Source organism: Vigna unguiculata, chromosome 3 (assembly GCF_004118075.2).
Source record: "Vigna unguiculata cultivar IT97K-499-35 chromosome 3, ASM411807v1, whole genome shotgun sequence".
In the NCBI taxonomy this organism is placed as follows: Eukaryota; Viridiplantae; Streptophyta; class Magnoliopsida; order Fabales; family Fabaceae; genus Vigna; species Vigna unguiculata.
In genome coordinates this window covers 59,557,496-59,580,418 of record NC_040281.1, presented here as the reverse complement: position 1 = coordinate 59,580,418, position 22,923 = coordinate 59,557,496, and the positions used below count along the sequence as shown (strand labels likewise).

Sequence of the window (22,923 nt, the reverse complement as noted above, 5' to 3'; positions counted from 1 at the left end):
GAAAGAATTGATGTTCTTTTTAGTGAAGTTGAATTGATGATGATAATTCTTTTATTAGAAACCATGTCATGAATCGATTCATATTATTTTTTAATTACGTTAAGAGGTAAACTTTTGAGTAGTGATCCGATAATTGATAGAAGAATAGATGTAATAAATAATAAATGTCATTAGTATAGACTCTAATTTAAGGACGTTAAAAAAATTTGTATCTGCGGGTATTCGCGGATAAAATCCACAACGGGTAGGAAATAGATGTTAAAAATGGATATCTGCGGGTAACAAGTGTTTTTTATATCCGCATGTTAACGAGGCGGTTACCGATATCATAGTATCCATACTCGTGGATACCCATACCCGCTATACTCTAATTTAAATTAAAAAAATTATCAAAACATTAACACATTAATTTTGAATGGGTTATTTTTTATCAATTTGTTTTAAAAAATCTTCATTTATTTGTAAATTGTCATTCAACACTATTTAAATGAGTTATTTTCACTTTGTTTGAAATTTATAAAGGTTATTCATTATATTTTTATTTGAATTTATGGTTTTTTTTTATTAAATATTAAATTTTTTTTTTGTAAATATCTGCGAGTACCCGTAGATATCCATGGATATTAAAAAAAATATGTGAGTACCCGCATAACGGATACCCGCACGGATATAGATATGGGTATGAGGCCAATATTTATCCAGCGGGTAGGGTACAAAGGAACTACTACACGTACCCGACCCGTCCCGTTGACATCCATACTCTAACCATGTTAAAAAGTAAACTTTAATCCAACTCAACCTTATAAAATCAGCTTGTAGAGTGAGATTTGTACCTACTTATATACTATACAATATCTTATCTTTAATCGACGTGAGACTTCTAACAGATTATTTATCACAATTGAAATAAAGTTACATGAATACGATATGCTAATAATGATAAGATTTAATTTTTTTAAATATTATTTGTAATTCATGATTATTAATGAATAATACAATTCTTATGGAGAGATGGTGTGGATAAAACTCAAATTATTCAAGACTCTCTACTGGTGCAAATGTGAAATTACTACGAAGATGAACCGAAATTATATCCAAAAAAATGTAACCTATATTGAAGCAATGACGTTTAAAAATTACTATAGTAAAGATTAGTTTACGATTCAGTAAAAAACATAATTTATTTAACTATTGACTATTGGCTAGAGATGACAAAAATATTTATGTTAGTATCTATGGATAATGGGTCATGAGTAATTTAATATCTTCTTATAAATAGATTGGATATAGGTATCATATTATCTGTACCCGCAGGTATCCATTACCTGTAAAAAATTAAAATTTAAAATTAAAATTTAATTTATATTTTATTAGGTTAAATTTAATTAAAATAAAATTTAATTTACAATATATTTATATTATTTTTATAATTTTATTTAATTTTTTTTTTTAAATTTATAAATTATTTTTAAAATATTCATGACTACTCGCATGTTCACATGTAATTTTTAAACGGATATCTGACGGATAACAAGGTGAGTAACAGGTCAGATTTTCTTTTGCGAATCGGGTATCGGGTAGCCGTGTCTGATCCGAACTGTTGTCATCCCTACTATAGACTATGATTCCTTGAAAGAATTAAAAAGTCTTTTTGATTCTTTCTCTCTTAATTCAAAGTCTTAACATTTAGTGACCTATGATAACACATGTTTAGTTTATATATATTTTATTGAGAATCTAAGTGTGAATTTAAATTACATATTCATTAAAGATTAAAAAAAAGTTGAACATTGTATAAGAGAATTTATAAAATCATTGCCTTAATAATTTAGGTGGAAGATGGTCTAAATTTCGTATGTAAGTTGGATTCATGTCTAATTCTTATTGGTCAATATCTCGAAAGAGTATCAGTTTTCATTTCTGTCTCGATTGTTGGAGGATTGCTTTACAATTAAGAACATCTTAATCTTTGGGTGTTAGCTTAAATTGTCAAAAGTTTCGTCTGAGGGTATTCGTTGGTTGTTTAGTTAGTCTATGTGATTGAATCTTCTGAATGGCAAGACCTGTTTTGGCCCAACCTGCAATAGGCCCACACAACGCGGATCATGGTGGTCTGTTTTCCATCCATTTGATACCTTACATTCTCTTTTATTTAGATATACCAAAGTTCACTTTTATTAGAACAATTTTATACCTATACAAGAATGTCAAATGGTAATTATTGGTGTCTAATGACTTTTTTGTATTTGCTTGCATAGGAATCTATGAAAGGTTTTTGTTTTCATAAGATATTAATTTAATAACATATTTATACTAGACAATATAATATTTATTTGAATTAATCTTCAAAACAGGTTGCATGTGGAAGCAGAAGGTTATTTTAACCTTGTGTTTGGATGAGATATTTCAAAAATTTCAAAAAATTGAAATATGTTGTATTGAATTACTTATAATTGAATTTCCTTCCTTTAATAAATAGTTTGTTTAGATAGAGTAATTGAAAGAAATTAGATTGCAATTTTCTGGTTTGGATAAAACAATTTAATTTTTATTTTAAGGTAAATTCAACTTTATCCTTAAGCCTGATTTGAGTTAGCCCAACCTTCACCTAGGATGACTTGTTTCAACTTTCGGTTCAGGTCGACTCACTAAGATTCATCCTGGGCCAACTAGGTCGACCTTCGGCATAGGACGACTCAGCTCAACCTTCGGCCTAGGCCAACTCAACTCGACCTTCGACTCGAGCCGACTCGACTCGGCCTTCGAACCAGACCGACTTGACTCCCCCATAAGCTCGACTTCACTGACTTGGCTTGACCTTCAGCCTAGGTCGAATCGATTCAGCCTTTGACCCATGCTGACTCGTTTCAACTTTCGACTCGAGTTGACTTAGTCTCGACTTTGATCAGGGCAAACTCAGCTTGATTGCCAAACTCGGCTCGACTTCGACCTAAGTCGACTTGACTCGACCTTTAACCTAGCTGACTCGACTCGCTAATCATCCTAGACCGGTTCAAATTGACCTTTGACCTAGGCCGATTCGATTTGACCTTCAGCCTAGGTCGACTCACTCGACCTTTAACCTAGGCCGACTCAGCTCAACTTCAACCTGGACTGACTCAACTCAATTTCGGCTCGGATCGATCGCTCGGACCAGTCGACTCGATCTTATGCTCAGGTCGACTTGACTCGACCTTCATCACAGGCTAACTTAGGTTAACCTAGTGGGTGAATGGTAGTGGAATGAGAATGAGTGAAATTTTAATTTTTTTATTTTTTTGAATGAATTTCAAATTCTACCCTTTTAAATATTTGAAATAAGTTTCTTGAAGTTCCTCAATTTCATTGTAATTTTCTCGTCCAAATAATTTATTTTATTTCAAAAAATTTCAAATCTTTTAAATAAGTGAATTACTCGTCCAAACACAACATCAAGCAAGAAAGTAGTAAATGATACATAGCTAGTTTCCATGACAGCTATTTTATTATTTGCTTCAAAGTTCACCAATATTGCTTCAAAGTTCACACCATTATTGCTTTAAAGGAACATACACATACGTATGGTAAAACATGTTTTGGAGGCAAATTTAGAGAGTCGGCACTCCAATTAATGTGAGATATGCTTTTTGGGTTGAAATGTACCAGAAAGTGTGGTGCAGATAAAGCAAACACACACTAACACATTGGCCAGATAAGCACAAAGTTTATTTACAGACCAGAGCGAGGTTATAGCCATTACATATATATGTGTGTGCGCATATATATGCAGTAGTTGCTTAATAGTCTGGAACTAAATCTAATAGATCCTGTCCATCCATGAAGCAAGAGGGACCTACTGCACAGTCTGAATACCCCGCCACGGTTCCCAAGTCGGTGGAACGTAAACATAACAATGCACTGAAATCAATCAAAACTAGTGATCTTACTCAGAGCGCAAAACGGCGACGTTGAGCTCAGGCGCTGAAGTAATTGCGGGGTGAGAAGAGGCGACGCGGCGAGAACATGCCGGTGTAGCGCGGCGAGGTGAGGCTATCGATTGGTCTGTAATCAGGCATGATGAAGGCTTCACGTTCCTCGCGGCTCACACCTCTGCTGGTGTGTCCATTGAAGGTGCCATACCTCACCAGCTTCCCCACCCACGACTTCTTCTTCGTGGGGCTCTGATGGCCCGCGTTCATCTTCTGGCACAGGTATTCCTTCACCGCATGCAATCCCTGCTCCATCACTTCCGGCGGCGGTGAACTCAGAGGGTTCCCCTCCACGCTCAGCTTCTGCAACTTCTTCAGGCACCCGACGGAGTCCGGCAAGGACCTGATCTTGTTGTAGCTGGCGTCTAGTTCCACAAGGGAGAGGAGGAGCCCCACCGAGTAGGGTAGAGAATCCAGGTACTGGAAGTTCTGGCTCACGTTCAGAGTTTCTAGGTTTATCAGGTTCTCCAGATCTTCTGGGAGAGATCTCAGGCAGTTCAAACGCACGTCCAGAATCTTCAGAGCGGTTAGGTGACTTGTCGAGCGAGGAAGGAACACCAGCTTGTTCGAGTTCACCGATAGCTTCTTCAGGTTTATCAGTTCGTACCCTATGTTCTCTGGAAGCTGGATCAACTTGTTGAAGTTCGCATTCAGTTCTTCTAAGCTTCTGCTAATTCAAAACCCATAATGTATTAGTCACAGAAAAAACGGTAATCACAGTTTTTTTCTTTTTTAACCTTTCTTAACAAAAATGTTTTTCATAAGTACCAAACAGTTAACTGCACATTTAAGGTTGTCTGTGAAATATATATTCATATCACTCATGCATGCATGTCTCCAAAAATTACAACGTAATGGATAATATTAGGTTTGGAAGGATAAGAGTATTATGTGGTTATTGATGTGTTGCTTGGATTGTGCTTTCATTTGAACGTGGGTATCCAAATATCTATTGTCTATTTGTCGTTTGGTGATGATGTCCGGTGGATTCTTGTAACTAGGAAAACGATGTTTGAGCGAATACTATTCTTGTAAAAAACTTGTTGGAAGAATAATGGTTTTCCACGGAAGTATCACTTATTGATTGACTTTCTCCCCCTTTGTTTTAAGAATTTTGTATTGGCCTGGTGTCCTCCATCTTTTGTTGTTTTTAAGCTAGTCAATTAAGTAATAATGATACCCGAAGAAAATGGAAGATTTTTATTTTTGTCCGCAACTTGTGACAACGGCCCACAATGAATGCTTAGAAATTCTATTTTTTACGGTTGATTTTCTAAATATAATAACGGTTGAATAAAGTTTAAATATATTTAAATGGGTAGGTGTATTTTTAATCGGTACAGTTTAATAACCAAATACTTATAACGCTTTCAAATCTACTACTGATCAGGAATTTCATTATTCTTACGCATATTCAAGAACAGGTAAAACAAAATAAAATAAAAACTCACGTACAACAGAAATTAAACGTCATCATAGCAGGGAAAGCAAGTTATTGAAGTGCTTAGGACTGTTTTCTGCACTATGTGTTTTGTTGTTTGACTAACGTAAAGGTGGAAAGCAAGTGTATGACTCAAACTAAAATGGAATCAGCAAGAAGTTTGTGTGAAGACTTAATTAGTTAAATTTATTATTAAACTGTTATTAGATTTGACTAATGCAATATTTAAATTGAAAACATAGACATAATCAATTATTGGTTTTAATTCAAACACGGACTTGATAATATACATGTTTCTAGTTTTCCTCTCTCCCTGTTCCTGTCTCTACACGGGGTTGTACTAACCTTATCCTATGAAGCAACATGCATAGAATTAATTAGGAAAAGGAGAAAGAGATGTGTTAAGAAGGTGAACCTGCAATTTTCAATTGTTTTGGGAAGGTATTCGATGAGGTTGCCAGAGACATTCAAAACCTTGATCTTGGAGAGGCAGCCAATGGAGTTGGGAAGGTACCTAAGCTGGTTGGAGTGCACGTCCAACACCACCATGTTCAGCAGTCTCGCTGTTAAGGACTCTGGTATGTTCTGTCACACCAACATATTCAAAACCAAACGTTAATTAAAAATAAACTACACCATCATTTCTTAAACAACAACATGAAGACAGTCACATAGGACTTATTAATAAAATCATGTCGGCTAGCTAATTAATTAACTAGTATGTAGCGTCAACCATATATAGCGTACCGTAAGGAAGGTAAAACTATTACTACTAAGACAGACTCATTAAAGTTTAAGAGATAATTAAATAACAATTTGGATTTTTCATTGATAAAATAAAGTGTATAATTTATAATTTCATTGCTATAAATAATAATTGTTCAAAAGTCTTACTCTAAATCAAGATATAATTAAATAATATTACTGCCTATATCGTTTGTTTTTATTCGAGTACATCTATTAACGTACGACAGCACGTACGCGTTTGAGTGTAAGAGACATCAACACAATATATATATATTGATAAGTGGCTTCTCCTTTTATGATGATTGAGGAAAAGAAATGGATTATACGTGCAAATGAAAAGCAAGTTGTGTTGAGGCTGTACATTTGTGCAGAAAAATGAAGGTGTATGCATGGAGGTGATTACCTGAAGATTGTTATTGGAGAGGTCCAACTTGCAAATGGTGGCTAGATTAAGAGAGGGGTTGGGAAGGGAGTCCAAGGACATGCCACTCAAGTCTACTATTTCAAGCCTTTCTTCCTCTATGCCTTTGCTTCTCTCCGTTTTCTTCCTGAAATCGACCTGCACAGACATGGGCTGCTGAAAACGTTGCTGTTGCTCGTACATCATCTTGTGGAAAATGAATGAAATACAGCAACAGAGTTGAAAGTAAAATCTGGTTTTGTTGATTTTGTTTTTGTTAATTTTGTTGGTGTTTTGTTTTTGTGAAATGGTAGGCCTCTGAAAAGAAAGAGAAAGAGAGAGAGAGAGAGAGAGAGAGAGAACGGGGAAGGGAATGGATTGAATGGTGGAAAAAGAAGAGAGTTGTTGGGTTTATATGGAGAAAGGAAAGAGGATGTACGGAGGAGAAGAAAGAGAAGAGCGGAGAGTGCGGTCCACTTGTAAGTGACGTATCATGGAAGTACAGCAACCGTATGTATTTATGTATGCTTAGGGTTGCGTGGCCATCTTCCTCACTTTGATCCAGTCAACAACACACTTTTCTTTCTTTTTCTTCCATCTCTCTTTCTATTATACTTCAATTCGGAACAACCCATGATATTTAATCAAAAATAAATAAATAATAAGTTATTGTAACAAAATAGTTCTTTTTGTTGAATAAATAAATGAATATTTTTATATGTATAATTGCGTTAGGTGTGATGAACGCGATGCTCATCAATCCGACTTTAATTAGGTTTATACAATCTATTTCAATCAAATCTTGTGAAATCAATCCAATCCTTTTTTTTTTCTTGAGTCAATTCGAGTTGGTTGAATAACATAAATCGATAATGGTCCATCTAGTTTAACTCTATCACAATAATTCTTACTAATTTTAATTATTGAGATCCAAATATCAGTTGGAAACTAATTTCAATAAAAAAATAGTGTATATTATACTTTGTTAGACTTTTTGCTGGATAATAGATTCTTACATTCATTTCATATTTAAAAAATGTAAAAAGTAGTTTGGTTCTTACTCATCTAATGTAACATTTGGTATAAGTAGATATTTAACATTTCTTGAAGAATGATGTAAATGTGAAAATTTCGTGTTTGGTTGAGGAAAATAAAATAATAAATAAATAAACACATCTTTTTTTGGAAGTATCAAAGTCCTTTGAGCTTGCACATCCGTTATGGTAGTTATAAACTTACAAGACAGTGTACCTTTCCTATGCTCTTAAACCTAAATTACCATTTTTTAAATTACATCGCTCATTTTTAGAGGGAATCTCTCAATCAATCATGATTGTGTCAATAATCATAGCTACTACGTAATTCTATCAATCAGTGTCTCAAATAACTTTTCTGTATAAGCCATTTTTTGAATTATATTCTGATGAGAATGACTCACCCCTCTTTATTTTCTTATGAAAAAAATTATTGTTCCTGTGGAGAACATTATTTTGATACCTCATTTATCTTTTACAATCATTTAACAATTCTAAATAACAATAAAATATTAAATTAAATAATTTAATTAAAATACAAAATTTATAAAATAAAAATTATTAGGTATCCAAAATAAAAACCAATCATATATTAAAATTCAAAAGTCATTAAGATAAAATAATATTTATAGGTTCAAATAATTGATTTAATCTATCTAAAGTATTTTGTTCATTATACATTTTACCTATATTAAACAATTATGAGTTAAATAAGTCTCAAGCCCCCAGTATATTGTATTTTTTTAGTAACCATAATTAGTTTTTCAAAGAAAAAACTTAGTAAATTACCAAGTGTTGGTTTAAGTTAAGTCTTTCGAATAAAATATTTAGTTGTATGTAATTTATAATACTATGTTGCTCTTTATCTTTTTAATTTTTAAATATTTTAAAAATTGTTGTCTTTGAACTTATTTTCTATAATAAAAATACGTGTTTTTATCATTTAATGATGTGTGTTGTTATCTAAATTATGTAACATAAATATTTAATTCATATTATTCTTTAGCACTTTGTATTAAACATGTGTCAATTTAATTGATACACGAACAATAAAAATAATATAAGTAGTAAAATATTGAACCCGAAATATTTACTTTGTTAAATATCAAGTTTAAAAATAGTTGTTCTAGTACATCTAATAAGTCTTACATAACTTAAAAGTCGAGATCAAATATAGTTTAAATACTCTTTAATCCTTCTGAAACATCTTTTAAGATGTGTTCTTTATAAGTAGATTGATTTGAGGAAGAGGAAGATGATTGATTTGAAATTTGAGTAAATTTGAGGGTGAAATTTGTGTTTTTTTTAAGAGATTTAAAAGTGATAGTATAGTAGATTTAAGAGTAAATTTTGTCAAAATTTGTGTAGGATTTAAGTGATGTGACTAATAAAAAATAAAATTTAATGTATAAAAAAGTTAAATTATCAAATTGCTCTTTGTATTAAATATAGTATAAAATCATGATTAGATAAGTTGTAATTAATTTTAAAAAAAATTCTACATAAATTTAAATATTAAAGACAAATATTAATTGAAAAAAATATACTTTAATATATTTGAATCAAAAAATAAAATATTTAAATTTTTTCAATACAGAAAAAAAAGTGTTGTGAACTCCTTTAGAACTGTTCCAACTTCCTGCCACAAAGTAACACAATCCAAAAATAAAAAAAAAGTGGAATCGGATACAACTAATATGGATTCGGATAATGAAGCATGAAACTGGATACATAAATTCTGGAATGGGTATGCAGCAATGGAGCTTTTTTTTTTCAATATAATAACAAGGATAAAATGGTCATTTATTTTACAAATCTTTTCTAAACAGTGAGATTGAAAATATAATATAATCTCGCAAAATCATCGCCTATCAATCGCTTGCTTTCACCGAAAGCCAACAATCGTTTTTTTATTAAATCATCACTCTCAATTCTTTGAGTACATGTACAGTAAATTTATGCATGAGAACACACCCTTAAAAACAAAATCGTGATAGAATTTCAAACTCTCTAAAATATGTATAATATCTAAAAGAAAATTAAGTGTTTCTAATAATATTGTTAGATGAACTCGGGTCTAATCAGAATAATATTAAATAGTCATAAGTTAAAATAGAAAATAGTTCGTATAAAAAGCTTAATCTTATTTACTCCAAAATAATTAGTATGATTTATTTATAGAAAAAGGAGCACAACTATATCTGGCCTGTCAGGGAAAAGACAATTCAAAGTGTTGTTCTTCAAACAGTGTCTCCCTCACGGCCACCGCGAATCACGGGCAATGTCAATGGTTGGGGAAGTTCTCATCTAATTCAAATGAAAATCAATTTCAATTTCATTATTCTTTAGTTTTCTATGCAATACCATCTATCCAATTTCAAAACACCTTTACCAATTTTACTAATATAAGGTTCAAAAACATATACAGGATCAAAATACATGTTAGATTTGTTTATCACCTAAAAAAATATTAAATAACAAACTAAAATAATCACTCAGTATATTAATTAAATTAGTATTTTATCACTATCTAAAATTGTTTTTCATAAATAAAAATTATAATTAGTTTATAAATTAAAGTATAAATTGATTTTTAATATTAACTAGTAAGGTTTAAATTAATTATAAATTAGTATTTAATTTTAAATTAAAAAATAATTTAGATACTGATTCATTGATAGTTAAAACTTTGATAATTAATATTAATAAATTATTTAAAATTATTTATAACAAAAAATATTTTAGATATTAATAATTTTATGTTTATAAAATAGTAATTAATTTAGTCAACAGTGATTAATTATTTTTTCTTTTGTTTTTAAAATTGATTATTATTTAATAATTTTTTTTTAATTTATAAATTCATATCAAGTTTACAAAATGAAGAGAGTAAGAGATCATCCATATATAATTTTATCTACAAGATATATATCTCAATAACAAAATCAATCTTTATTTTATGAAATAATTTTATAATAATAAATTAAATTTAAACTTACTATTTAATACACTCAACCAAAATAAATATGTGAAATGAAATATGATAAAAAATATATTTTGACCAGCTTATTCTTTTATAAGTGGAAAATAATTATTGTGGTACATATCCCTTCTGAATTAATGGTAGCCACAATATGAATTATTATTTTTAATATTCAGACATTTCCATTAGAATAATCGTCTCTTTATGACTATATTTAAAATTGTATAAACATCACTTTCAGAATTCAGAAAACGTCTGTTGGTAGTTGAATATGTAACACCATATCTTCGTAAAAATTCCACTCATATATACAAGGATTTTGTTGAACACTAATTTATTTGCCACATTTTTTTATACGGTAAAAAAATACATTATCTCACAACCGCATTTAATTTTATTATACTTGACATAGTTTTTTTATTATAATTTGGTTCATCTAAAGTTGACGATATATATATATATATATATATATATATATATATATATATATATATATATATATATATATATATATATATATATATATATATATATGTATGTATATATTTGTATGAGTTACAGGTTGGAGCTATTGCTATGACTTTGACTCTAACTTTAGTGTTATCTGATATGGTTGATTGATGGAAACTAGGGAGAATGAAGGGTCCAGATAATTATTTTTGTTGATTTGATATAGGAGAAGAAAAAGAAAAATAATTTTAGAAAATATTAAGATCTATTATTATTATTATTATTATTATATATATATATATATATATATATTAGTATTTTTTATTAAATTAATCAAATTAGACGATTTTAAAACTCTTTTCTCATATTTTCACAACATACTTATTTTCTTTTCTCAACTTATTTATTTTTATTTCTTACTTTTTTATGTTTGTTTCGTCATCAAGCATACCATTAATAGAGACTAATTTATTCTTGCTTTATGCATGATTTATGTTATCTAATATATGTTTCTGTAGTTGTACCTCCACTGGTTACAAGAATCTCAGATACCTTTGTCTGAAAGGTTTTCAAAATGTCAAGTTCACACAGAATGAATTTTATTTTTTAATATTACTTAAAGCATTTTTGTTTAAATAAATTAAGTAAGAAAGATGCAACTTTATTATAAAAGTATAATTCTCGTATAATGCAGTTATATCAAGCCTTTTCAAATTTTAATATAATTCTTATATTATTATATCTTGTCAAATTGTAAGTATATTTTAACACTTTTAAACATTGCCTTTAAGAAAATTTCAAAATACATTTTTGATAAAATATTTTGTAAGAATGAAGGACCTGTTGAGTTTATTTAGATTATGGCTGATGTACTCTTTGTTCAATTTAATATTTGGATTTTAACTCGTTTATATATTATACTTGTTGTAGAAGTTGGTTATTACTAACTTAATTATTTTTTATTGAACCCACAATGTCTTTTACTTTCCTTTCTAAATTCACCAAACACGTACTACGAGTTTTTATTAGCTTTAACAAGTTTAATTCCAAACCAACCCATCAAACACTGCGTAAATAAAAACAGTGCATAAATATACTTTTTCAGTATCAACTCCATTCTTGAGAAAAAAACATACCGATAAGTTGTGGTTGGAGACCGAAGATGTCTCATATAATAGATTAAGAAAAGACTTAAGAAGGGGTAATATACCAAAAATTATTAAAGGAAAGAATCTAAAATAAAAAATACGTAATTTATGCTGTTATATATATGTTTTTTATTTTCGATAAAAAAAAAGTTGTTTTTGGATTTGAAAATCCTTTGAAAGAAATCGTGAAAGACAGTTGAACGTGTCCTTCATAAAAGGCTTTTCAAGTTTATTGATTAATGCGATTTGAATATTTAAAGCATGAAGAGTGACGGGTAATTCGGTTCAAGTTTCAGATCACTAGCTGTAGCTATCAGATTATATCAAATGTGTAATCGTGATTGCGACTTCAAGCTATCAATTAGTGAAAAAAAAAAACACTAAATAAATTTAATAATATTATTCTTGTGTTTTTTTTTCAATTGCATCGCTCATTTATCTTATATTCTTTTCTGTCTTTTTTTTCTAGAGAAAATATTCAATAAAAAACCACTACTGAACTGTACTTGCCTTACAGTAATTTTAGTGATAGTTTCCCCCGACAAGTTGACTTCATTAATTAGTTAATAAAATATTAAATTGAAAAATATAGCAAAGATAATAATAGCATCCCGACTTTTCATTTTTTAATATGAAAAGACCAACCAACTATAGAAGTGGGTAGATTTGTTATATAATATAAAAGTTAGGTTATCATACTCATTTTGGTTCGTAAATTTTAAAATGGTACCACTTTGAACTTTGTCTCAATTTAGTACTCAATTTTGATTATTGCATCAATGTAGTACTCTCCGTTAAGTATTCACAAACACTGTTAACTACCTTTCCACGTGTCAGCCTCTGGATTTTTTAATTTTATTTTTATTTTTTTATAAATTTTTTTATAATTTTTTTTTTGAATTTTTTTTTAAAAAAAAAATTGTCACGTGTCAAACCCTTGATGTGACACGTGGCATTGTCAGTAACACATGGCAAGATATCGCCACGTGTCAAGGTACCTGGCAAGTGTCATTGTCTTCATTTCAACTTAGTCCCCACATGTGTCTATTTGTTTCAATTTAGTACTCATATATGTTTATTTGTTTCAATCTAGTATCCAATTTATTTGTTTGAATTTTATTCAAATATTTTTTTTTTAAATGGAGAAATATTGTATCTCTTTTAAGACAAAATTTATTATTTATATAAATGTTATAGTGATATTTGTTAAAAAAATTAAAAAAATTAAAAAATCCAGAGGCTGACACGTGGCAAGGTAGTTAACGCCGTTTGTGAAGACTTAACGGAGGGAACTACATTAATGCAATAATCAAAATTGGGTACTAAATTGAGACAAAGTTCAAAGTGGGTACCATTTTGAAATTTTCGAACCAAAATGGGTATGATCCGAGTAATTAAGCCTAAAAGTTACTTCTAAATGGTCAATAGTGCAATTTGAATGTTTGAAGCGAGGATAAAAAATTATTATGTGGAAGCATCTATAATATATAAAGGCGATTTTTTTTTTTTGCACACGTTTCAAAATATCAATTTTATTATTTAAATATAATAATTTATTAAGTTTTTATAAATTGACTGATATTTTTATAAGCTTTTTATAAAATTGGATGTCTCTACTTCTTCTCTTCGTCTTTATTTATTAATAGTTATTATTTCATATGTTATCATATATTTCACTTTATTTTTAATAAATATAATTTTAATTTAAATATTAACTTAATAACATTATAATATTATTACTTACTAATATAATATCACACATATTTAAAAAATTATACACACATAGTGTCTGTATTTACGTCGATAATAGATCAAAAATTTACCAAGTGGTTAGTATTTTAAAAAAAAGAAAAAAGAAACTCATAAAACCATTTTTATCATCGATAAAATTGAAGTCGGTAAAGAAATCACAGACTTGCTTCCATCTTCCTCCACGTCATCTCTGGCGCTATGAATTGGATTATTAAACGTGTTGCTGTCTTCTTCTTTTCTAGTTTATATATAATATATAGTTTAAATAATTACATAGTTCCGCATTTCAGGAACGAGTTCATAGGAACGAAATCATAATTAGGTTTCATAATTTTTATTTAATTCAATTGGTTTTTTGTTTTAGAAAATTTGTTATAATTAAGTGTTTTCTGTTAGTAGTATTTTAAGAATGTTAATTATGTATCACGTGTTAACAAGTAATTTTTTGATTTTTTTAATTTTAATTTTTTTAATAATTTTTTAAAAAAATAAAAAATTATCACGTGTCAATCTATGTCAATCTGATATTGTATCACGTGCAGAAATAATGTGATATGATAGTGACAATGTCACATGTCACTATTAAATGTGAAAAGTATCAATGTAGTCCCTATCTTAGTTATTTTGTTTCAATTTGGTCCCAATTTTTTTAAAACTGAATCAATTTCATTTTTATATCAATTTAATTTTTATACAAATTTTACAATGATATTTTTATAATAATTAATATTTGTAACAAAATTAAGTTTATTTAAATGTATATTTTACATGGAACTTTATTTAAATATTTTTTCAAATATTTATATATCAATAATTTATCGACAAATATTAGAGTTGGTTTAAAAATAAAAACTTTATAAATTGAATTGTAAAATTTTAAATAAATATATTTATTTTAAATTGTTATAAAATTGTTTTAAAATTTTATATTTGAATTTATAAAGTTTTTATTTTTAAAGAAACTCTAACATTTATCTATAAATTATAGATATATAAATATTTGAAACAAAATTTAAATAAATATATTTATTTTAAATTGTTTAAAATTTTATATTTGAATTTATAAAGTTTTTATTCATAAACAAACTCTAACATTTATCTATAAATTAAAGATATATAAATATTTAAAACAAAATTTAAATAAAATTCAATGCAAAATATATATTTAAATAAAATTAATTTTGTTAAAAATATCAACTATAATAAAAATACCATTGTAAAATTTATATAAAAATTAAATTTCATATAAGAATGAAATTGATTCAGTTTTAACAAAATTGTGACCAAATTAAAACAAAATAACAAAGAGAGGGATTGTATTGAGAATTTTGACATCCAATAGTGACACATGGCACTGACACTGCCACAAGGTCAGATTGACACATGGCAACTTTTTTTTTTTTTTTTTTAAATTATTAAAAAAATTAAAAATTAAAAAAACCACGTGCTGACACGTAGCATCTAATTAACACCGTTAGAGTACTAATTTTCCAAAATAAGAACCTAATTGAGTCAAATAAAGATGAAGAGACCTATTAAAATGAGGACCTCTATAATGATTTATCTTAATATATATTATGTTTGGATACATCACGATGCATTCAATTAAGTGAATTGTAAGTTTTTTACAATTTTTTAAAAGTTACGTTTTTGAAATAGTATAGGTTTAGCCTTTATTCAAAATGGTTAATTTAATATTTTAAAATAATTATATTTTATCTTTTTCTTGTTTCAAATGTTATTTTCTTGGTATATATAACACTTTACCCTCTTGGTAAATATAAAATTATAAGATAGATTAAATATGTAGTCTCTAAACCTAAACCTGCATACAAAAATTTCCATTCCAAACTTTAATACATTTTAATTATCAAACTTTAACAATGAATGAATATAGTTGTTTAAACTCAGTGATGTTAAAACTTTTTTTATGTATTAAATGATTGAAGTTGTCATTTGAGTTGAAACATGTCAAATAATGTAAATAGTTCAAATGATAGCTTGAAATATAATCTGATGCACTAAAAAATTTAACACAATTGAATTAGAAAGATTATATCTATTTATTTTTAAATTTTGAAAACTAAAACATATCAAAATTTGAAATAAAAACAAATTTCAATTTTACGTTAAAGTTTATGAACTAAAACATATTTAACCGTTATAACATTATATTTGATGATAACTAAGTAAGGTGATTAAGTAAAATAATGGTTACATAATCTAATTAACTATCATATTACCCAATTAAAAAAATATTAAATGGAACACAAACATTTAATTGAAAAATATAATTTTTGTGAGTACTTATTATATCATAAAAATTTAATAGACTCAATCGAAAATTTTCAAATTTATCAAACTTAAAATTTAATTTGACCTTATATTAACTATTTTAATTTATTTTTAAAATATTTATAAATGTATTACTTGATTTCTCAATTTATTTTTTATCATAACGATCTATATATCTTTCATTACATTGTTGGTAAATATATTCTAATAGAACAAGTAATAGGAAAGACTTAATACTTTTTGTAATATTTTAATTTAATAAACACTTATCACTGCAAGAATTCTCAAAGTTTAGATTTGGCTAAAATTCCATGCAAAATAAATAAAATCCACGCTAATCATGATTAGGTTCATGTTTGTTTGTTTAAGTCAAAAATTGTCACTAAACACCTAGAAACTATAAGGGTTTGCAATAGCTTTAAAAATCGACGCTGAACTTAACCCATTTTAAGAAAACAAATTAACAATTAACATTATTAGAAAATCTTTTATTAATAATCAATTTTAGTGTCAAAAAATTTGTAGTCACTATAGTGACCAATTTAAATATTAATTTACAAAATAAAAAATTATTGGTTATTAAAATAGTCACGAATACAAAATTATAGTTGATTTATAAATTATTTTTAAATCTAATGAAAATTATTTTTATATTTCATAATTTCATAATTTTATAATTATATATTTAGTATTTTTATAATTTATTTATTTTTATTTTGAAATTTTTTATTTTAATTAAATTTAAAAATAATTTTCGTTAATAGAATAAATGTTTGGGATATATTTCGTCATCAGAATCTCTTGTAAACAAATATTATGTAACGATATTTAAAGAGAATGATAATATAAGATAAATACCACATCACAAAATTAACAACAACACAACATTTAATTGTTAGAATTTAATTAAAATGTTTTAAATTTCCGAGGATTCAACATACCTCAAAAATCTATTAGAAACTCAATTAAAAATTTTCAACTTAATTAAATTCAAAAAATAATTAAGCTTTGAAAAAAAAATCATACTAAAAAAGTAAAAGTAATAAGAATCTTACTCATTAAAGTCTATATTCTGATTTGTAATATAAGAATAAATCGATGAGGCAAATGATTGGTGCTTGGGCCTCGAATTACACGAGCCTTAAATATGATAATATTATTATTTTAAAAAATATTTGTTGTCTATTTGAGTTACCTATATTTTATATTTTTTTGTTACTACTTTTATTATAAGAAGACTGTGTAGTCCTGAGGTAGATGTAAAGTATTATCTTATTACCTTTTTTAAAATAAAGATATATTTAAATACAGTCTTATATTTATTCATATACATGCGCCGCGTATAAAAAGGAGAAGAAAACGGAATCACAACTTGTTTTCCATAAATACAAACATATTTGCTTCCAAAATAAAACCTCAAGTTGATTTGTTAATTTACCTTTCATTACCTGAAACATGTTGAAAATCGGAATGAAGGATCTATAAATTTTTTTATTTTGAGGGAAAATATATACTTACATTATTACGTAATTGAATTAAATGCTAAGACAGTACGTAATTGTAGGATTTTATTAGGAGAATAAATCAATGATGAATCTTCAATTATTTGTAATTAATGTAATTACAAATATTTGCAAATACATAATCTAAGAGAACGCGTAAAAGTAGGATTTGTTGGCAATAAAGAATGATGAATATAAATATACATATACGTAAATCATTTGATGAGAGGTAAAGTATTGTTAGGGCATGGAAAAACATCTTGTTCCTGTAAGCATGGATAATCCTGATTTTGCTGTAGCCATGGATAGGTTAAAGCAGCCGCAGAAGAAGAAAAACACAGGGAGGAAGAAGACCGTGATAAAGAAGATTGAGAAATCCAGCAACAAGCAAGTGACATTCTCGAAAAGAAGAGCGGGGTTGTTCAAAAAAGCGAGTGAACTGTGCATTCTGTGCAATGTGAACATAGCCATAATTGTGTTTTCTCCGGCTGAAAAGTTGTTCTGCTTCGGTCACCCTGACGTGGAAGCCATTGTTGGAAGCTACCTGAAGGGAGCGAAAGTGTTGGTAGCATCAGAGTCAAGAGGGTCATATGAAGAAAGCAACATGCAATACGAGGAGGCAGTGAAGAATTTGGCGTTGGAGAAGAAGAATCTGACAGAAACTGAAAAAATGGTTAAGGGTTTGAGCAGAAGATGGTGGGAGGACCCCATTGATGAGATGAGTGAACGTGAGTTGGAACAGTTTATGATGGCGCTTTATGAGTTGAGGAAGAAATTAACAGAAAGGGCTGCTCAATTGTTCATGCTTTCAATTCAATGATGTAGAATCTTTTATTTTTCATTTTTGATGATGAACCCAATTTTGTTTTTTACTTTTACTCTGTTGCTGTTTAAATCTTTTGCTCCATATTCAACAACTCAAGACCAATTACAGGTTCGATATGGAATAATTGAATCTGTAATTTGTTTTTTTGGAGTATTCTGGGTGTTTATCATATTTTTATTTCATATTTTTCCCTTTTTTATGTTAAGAGTCATGGATATTCGAAATTAATCTTCAATTCTGATGTTAAAAGAAAATCAAAAATAAATTTACGACTAATAAAACCTTGTGTTTTGTACACTTTACACATGTGAGACAAAAACCTTTTTATCACGAAAGTTGCTTAATTATTTTATGAGTTATTTATCAACAAAATGTTACTTTTTATTCAACATAGATTTTATGGTATTCAAAATTGTTTATACAAATGATTGTTTTTTTAATGAATTGTTTAACTTCTTTATTGAATATAGAAAAGATAATGTAAAATGTTTAAAGAAATATTATTGAATTAAATAATTTATTAACAATGATTTTTCAATTAAAATAAGATTATTGAATCAGTTAAATAAGGGGACCGAGAACTATAAATAGAGTGAATTTCTGAATTTTAGGATAAGCACATTACACACATCCATACATACACAGTGTCATGTTTTTTCTGCACATCGACATATTTTTGTCACCAGCAGGAAGGAGGCCTCAATCCGATAAGAATGTCCGCAAAATTGTTCCATTTAAGGATTCAACTTGAATCAATGAATGCATTCCTCACAAGGAATCCATCATTTTGTCTTAGGAATCAAAATTTTAGGCCTTTCTCTTCCCATAAATTGTTATCAAACGAAGTCTTAACCAATGCACTAAGAGTCCTTAACCTTGTATCCCCCAAAAAACGTGGTGCTGATGTTAAGAGTCGTCAAAGCCATCTGAGGCTCATTGAGAACATGTTGGAAAACAATGCAACCATGACCATTCCTCTTGGTTACAATTCACCTAGTCTGAGGACTACAACTGAAATGAATATTCAGTCCTCTGTTCTACGGATGGAACAAAGGTTCGGAGTTGATGTGTGCTTCTTGTCACAGGCTGTGAGCTCATGTGGGTCCAAGCGTGACCTCTGGGGAGGAATTCAGTATCACTGCTTAGCAATAACAACTGGCTTCATTGCCAATGTTTATGTCGGAAGTTCTTTAATAAGTTTGTACGGCAGGTGTGCCTTATTGGACGATGCATACCGTGTGTTTGAAGAAATGCCTGTTAGAAATGTAGTTTCGTGGACGGCTATTATTGCTGGGTTTGCCCAAGCATGGCGTGTTGACATGTGTTTGGAGCTCTATCATCAAATGAGGGGATCAGATTTGAGACCAAATTATTTTACGTACACTAGTCTTCTAAGTGCATATATGGGCAGTGGAGCACTGGAATATGGGAGATGTGCTCATTGTCAAATAATTCACCTGGGTTTTCACTCTTACCTCCACATTGATAATGCTCTCGTTGCTATGTATTCCAAATGTGGGGCAATTGATGAGGCCTTGTACATATTTGAAAATATGGAGGGTAGGGATGTTATCACATGGAATACCATGATTAGCGGCTATGCGCAGCATGGGCTTGCTCAAGAGGCAATTAGTCTCTTCGAGGAGATGATAAAGCAGGGTGTTAATCCTGATGCTGTTACTTACCTTGGTGTTTTATCTTCATGCAGACATGGCGGTCTTGTCAAAGAAGGCCAAGTTTACTTTAATTCCATGATTGAGCATGGTGTGCAGCCAGAAGTAGATCATTATTCTTGCATTGTAGATCTTCTTGGTCGAGCTGGTTTACTTGTGGAGGCTCGTGATTTCGTTCAAAATATGCCTGTTTTTCCTAATGCTGTAGTATGGGGTTCACTACTGTCTTCCTCTAGGCTTCATGGAAGTGTTCAGATTGGAATCCATGCAGCAGAGAATAGGTTGTTGCTGGAACCGGGGTGTTCAACTACTCTTCAGCAGCTGGCGAATCTCTATGCAAGAGTTGGTTGGTGGAATGAGGCTGCACGAGTGCGAAAATTAATGAAAGACAAAGGTCTTAAACCAAATCCTGGTTGTAGTTGGGTTGAAGTGAAGAGCAAAATCCATAGATTTGAAGCACAAAATAAGACAAACAGCAGAAGGACAGAGATTGCTTTAACATTGAATAGTCTGATAGACCACATGAGTAGTTTAAACTTTCAGTTTCAGATGTGTGATGAGGAAAATATTTGGCTTTCAGTTTCACAATGCTAACTCCATTGTGTGGACCTTTTAACATTTCCAGCACTGACGATTTGAAATGGGCGGGAACCAGAGGGCAGTCATTTTTCTGAGCAGAGAAATGTTCGCGGATGATTGGAAATTCAAAAAAACAATTCTTAGACTCAATTTTTAATTGAATTTGCATTTAAAACATGTGCATAATTAATTCTAGTTAATCATAATTTATTACAATTCTCATTTAATATATTTATATTTAATAATGATGACATTTATTCTTTTTTTTCTAAATTATAGCCACGTAATCAATTACGGTATACTTAATTACAAGGTCATGATATATAAAAAAATATTTTTTTTTATATAATTTAGCGTTAAATATGTTTGTAGTTCTTAATTTTGGATGTAAAATTGAAATTCGTACATATAGTCTTTTTAACCTAATGATGTTATTTTTTTGTGTTAAATTGCATGCTAAATGATGAGCAGATAAAACGTATGTGTATTCATACATTAGTTAGGCCATTTTTATTATTTTTTACATTATTGGAATGATTTTATCATACATTATCTTTGTTTTGGATCATACATTTGGATTTGTGCATTGTTTGTGTAATAAGGTGTTTTGAGGTGTAATCATAGTTGGAAGGAGTTATTGTCAAGAGTGAAGGAAGCAAGTCACTGAGATCCACAGGTGACTTGTGGATTTTTTCAGGGCTTGCCTGTGGATTTTGCTTCAAAGGTGTAGGAATCAAAACAACGAGTTCCATAGATACTTGGTGGATTTTTCCATGACTTACCTATGGATTTGGCTCTAGAATATAGGATACAAAACAACGAGTTCCATAGGTGGTCTGTGAATTTTTCCACAACATGTGAATTTCTCAGCGAGAAATCTTAAGAAGACATGGACTAATAAGGATTTAAAGAAAAAGGAAATAAGAGAAAGAGAAAAACAGAAAACAGTTAAGGGAGAGAAATAATCACCTCAGCAAGTAGAAAAAATGTGGAAAAGATAAAAATGGGAGGATCGTTTAGAAAAACTCTCTCTCCCTCTTCATCTTCATCAACCACCTCAGAAGTGAAAAAAATGTAGAAAAATAAAAACGGGAGGATCGTTCAGGAAAAATCTCTTTCTTCATCTTCATCATTTTCTCTTCTTCTGCCAGTTTTAATTTTTTTTTAACATTATGCAGAACTAATTTTCTATTTGTTGATGGATTAATGTAAGACTCTGGATTATAGTTTCTACTATTTACATTTGATGTTTTGTTGATGTTTTTTTATCTTAGTGGTCTGTTTATGGTTTTATTGTACTTTTTATTCTATGAGCAATCTCACAATTGGAAAATTGGGGGTTGTTTGCGATTATAAATAGAACATGTTAGGTTTTGTCACAATTAGGAAATTAGACATATCTAATTAGTTTGCAATATAGATGATTATTGATTTTGCATGATTCTATTGAATTTTTGCAAACTGATATAAGGGATTGGGGGTTAGAATTCAATAAATAGATTTTACCTACCTAAGGAATTAGGGTAAAACAACTCTGAGTAAACTCAAGTGGTTTGCTTGCATCAATTAAAAAGGGAATAGAATTCTTTAGGAAATGGTACGAAATCAATCTTCTGACATTTCTTATATGGATTTAAGTTTTTACTATAATTATATGTTTGCAATTCTATTGGATCTCATTTGCTCAAAATGACTAAAATAGAAGTATTCAACGAGTCAATATCAAAGGACAATATTGTATTACTATGTTAACGATTGGATTGCAAACGGTATAAAAAACTCAAATGTTATATTAAAGTTAGAAACATGTACAAATTCTAATTTCGCATTAAAATTAAGAAACTAAAAATATATTTAACCCTATAAATTTATCATGGACCTTAGATAATCAATTATGTAAGTCCTTGGCAAATTTGTGATTAGTGTTGAAAGTTATATAATTTATTTGTATAATTGATTATATAGCATAAAAATAATAAAAGAGCTTCTTATTTGATTCAAAAACATTGTCCTACATAATCATTGATTTTTTATGTATGAGTAATTATAAAAAATGTCGAAAATCTCATATCCAATAGATAAAATAATTTCATAATATTATATAATTAAATGTAAAGTCCTCGTA

General features: G+C 29.0%; 3 protein-coding genes across 3 annotated transcripts; 2 read left to right on the top strand and 1 right to left on the bottom strand.

Moving 5' to 3' along the window:
* Positions 1–3,465: 3,465 nt before the first annotated feature.
* Positions 3,466–7,016, bottom strand: LOC114175019 (plant intracellular Ras-group-related LRR protein 6-like). The gene is made up of 3 exons (XM_028059774.1): positions 6,560–7,016; positions 5,825–5,994; positions 3,466–4,635 (listed from the first exon to the last, which is right to left on the bottom strand). The coding sequence occupies exons 1-3, from the start codon at positions 6,761–6,763 to the stop codon at positions 3,954–3,956; spliced, it is 1,056 nt and encodes a 351-aa protein (XP_027915575.1). The 5' UTR covers positions 6,764–7,016; the 3' UTR covers positions 3,466–3,953.
* A 10,946-nt stretch (positions 7,017–17,962) lies between these two features.
* LOC114177456 (agamous-like MADS-box protein AGL61) lies at positions 17,963–18,648 on the top strand. The gene has a single exon (XM_028062795.1). The coding sequence runs from the start codon at positions 17,968–17,970 to the stop codon at positions 18,538–18,540; it is 573 nt and encodes a 190-aa protein (XP_027918596.1). The 5' UTR covers positions 17,963–17,967; the 3' UTR covers positions 18,541–18,648.
* Positions 18,649–19,181: 533 nt separating this feature from the next.
* LOC114177455 (pentatricopeptide repeat-containing protein At2g37320-like) lies at positions 19,182–20,968 on the top strand. The gene has a single exon (XM_028062794.1). The coding sequence runs from the start codon at positions 19,260–19,262 to the stop codon at positions 20,811–20,813; it is 1,554 nt and encodes a 517-aa protein (XP_027918595.1). The 5' UTR covers positions 19,182–19,259; the 3' UTR covers positions 20,814–20,968.
* Positions 20,969–22,923: the final 1,955 nt, after the last annotated feature.

What these genes read in the sequence shown, in the direction of transcription:
- LOC114175019 (XM_028059774.1), bottom strand. Translation starts at nt 6,763, where the DNA reads ATGATGTACGAGCAACAGCAACGTTTTCAGCAGCCCATGTCTGTGCAG. An exon ending in TCTCCAATAACAATCTTCAG is followed by an intron (nt 5,995 to 6,559) that starts GTAATCACCTCC and finishes TTGGTGTGACAG; the next exon opens with AACATACCAGAGTCCTTAAC. An exon ending in AAAACAATTGAAAATTGCAG is followed by an intron (nt 4,636 to 5,824) that starts GTTCACCTTCTT and finishes TTGAATTAGCAG; the next exon opens with AAGCTTAGAAGAACTGAATG.
- LOC114177456 (XM_028062795.1), top strand. Translation starts at nt 17,968, where the DNA reads ATGGAAAAACATCTTGTTCCTGTAAGCATGGATAATCCTGATTTTGCT.
- LOC114177455 (XM_028062794.1), top strand. Translation starts at nt 19,260, where the DNA reads ATGTCCGCAAAATTGTTCCATTTAAGGATTCAACTTGAATCAATGAAT.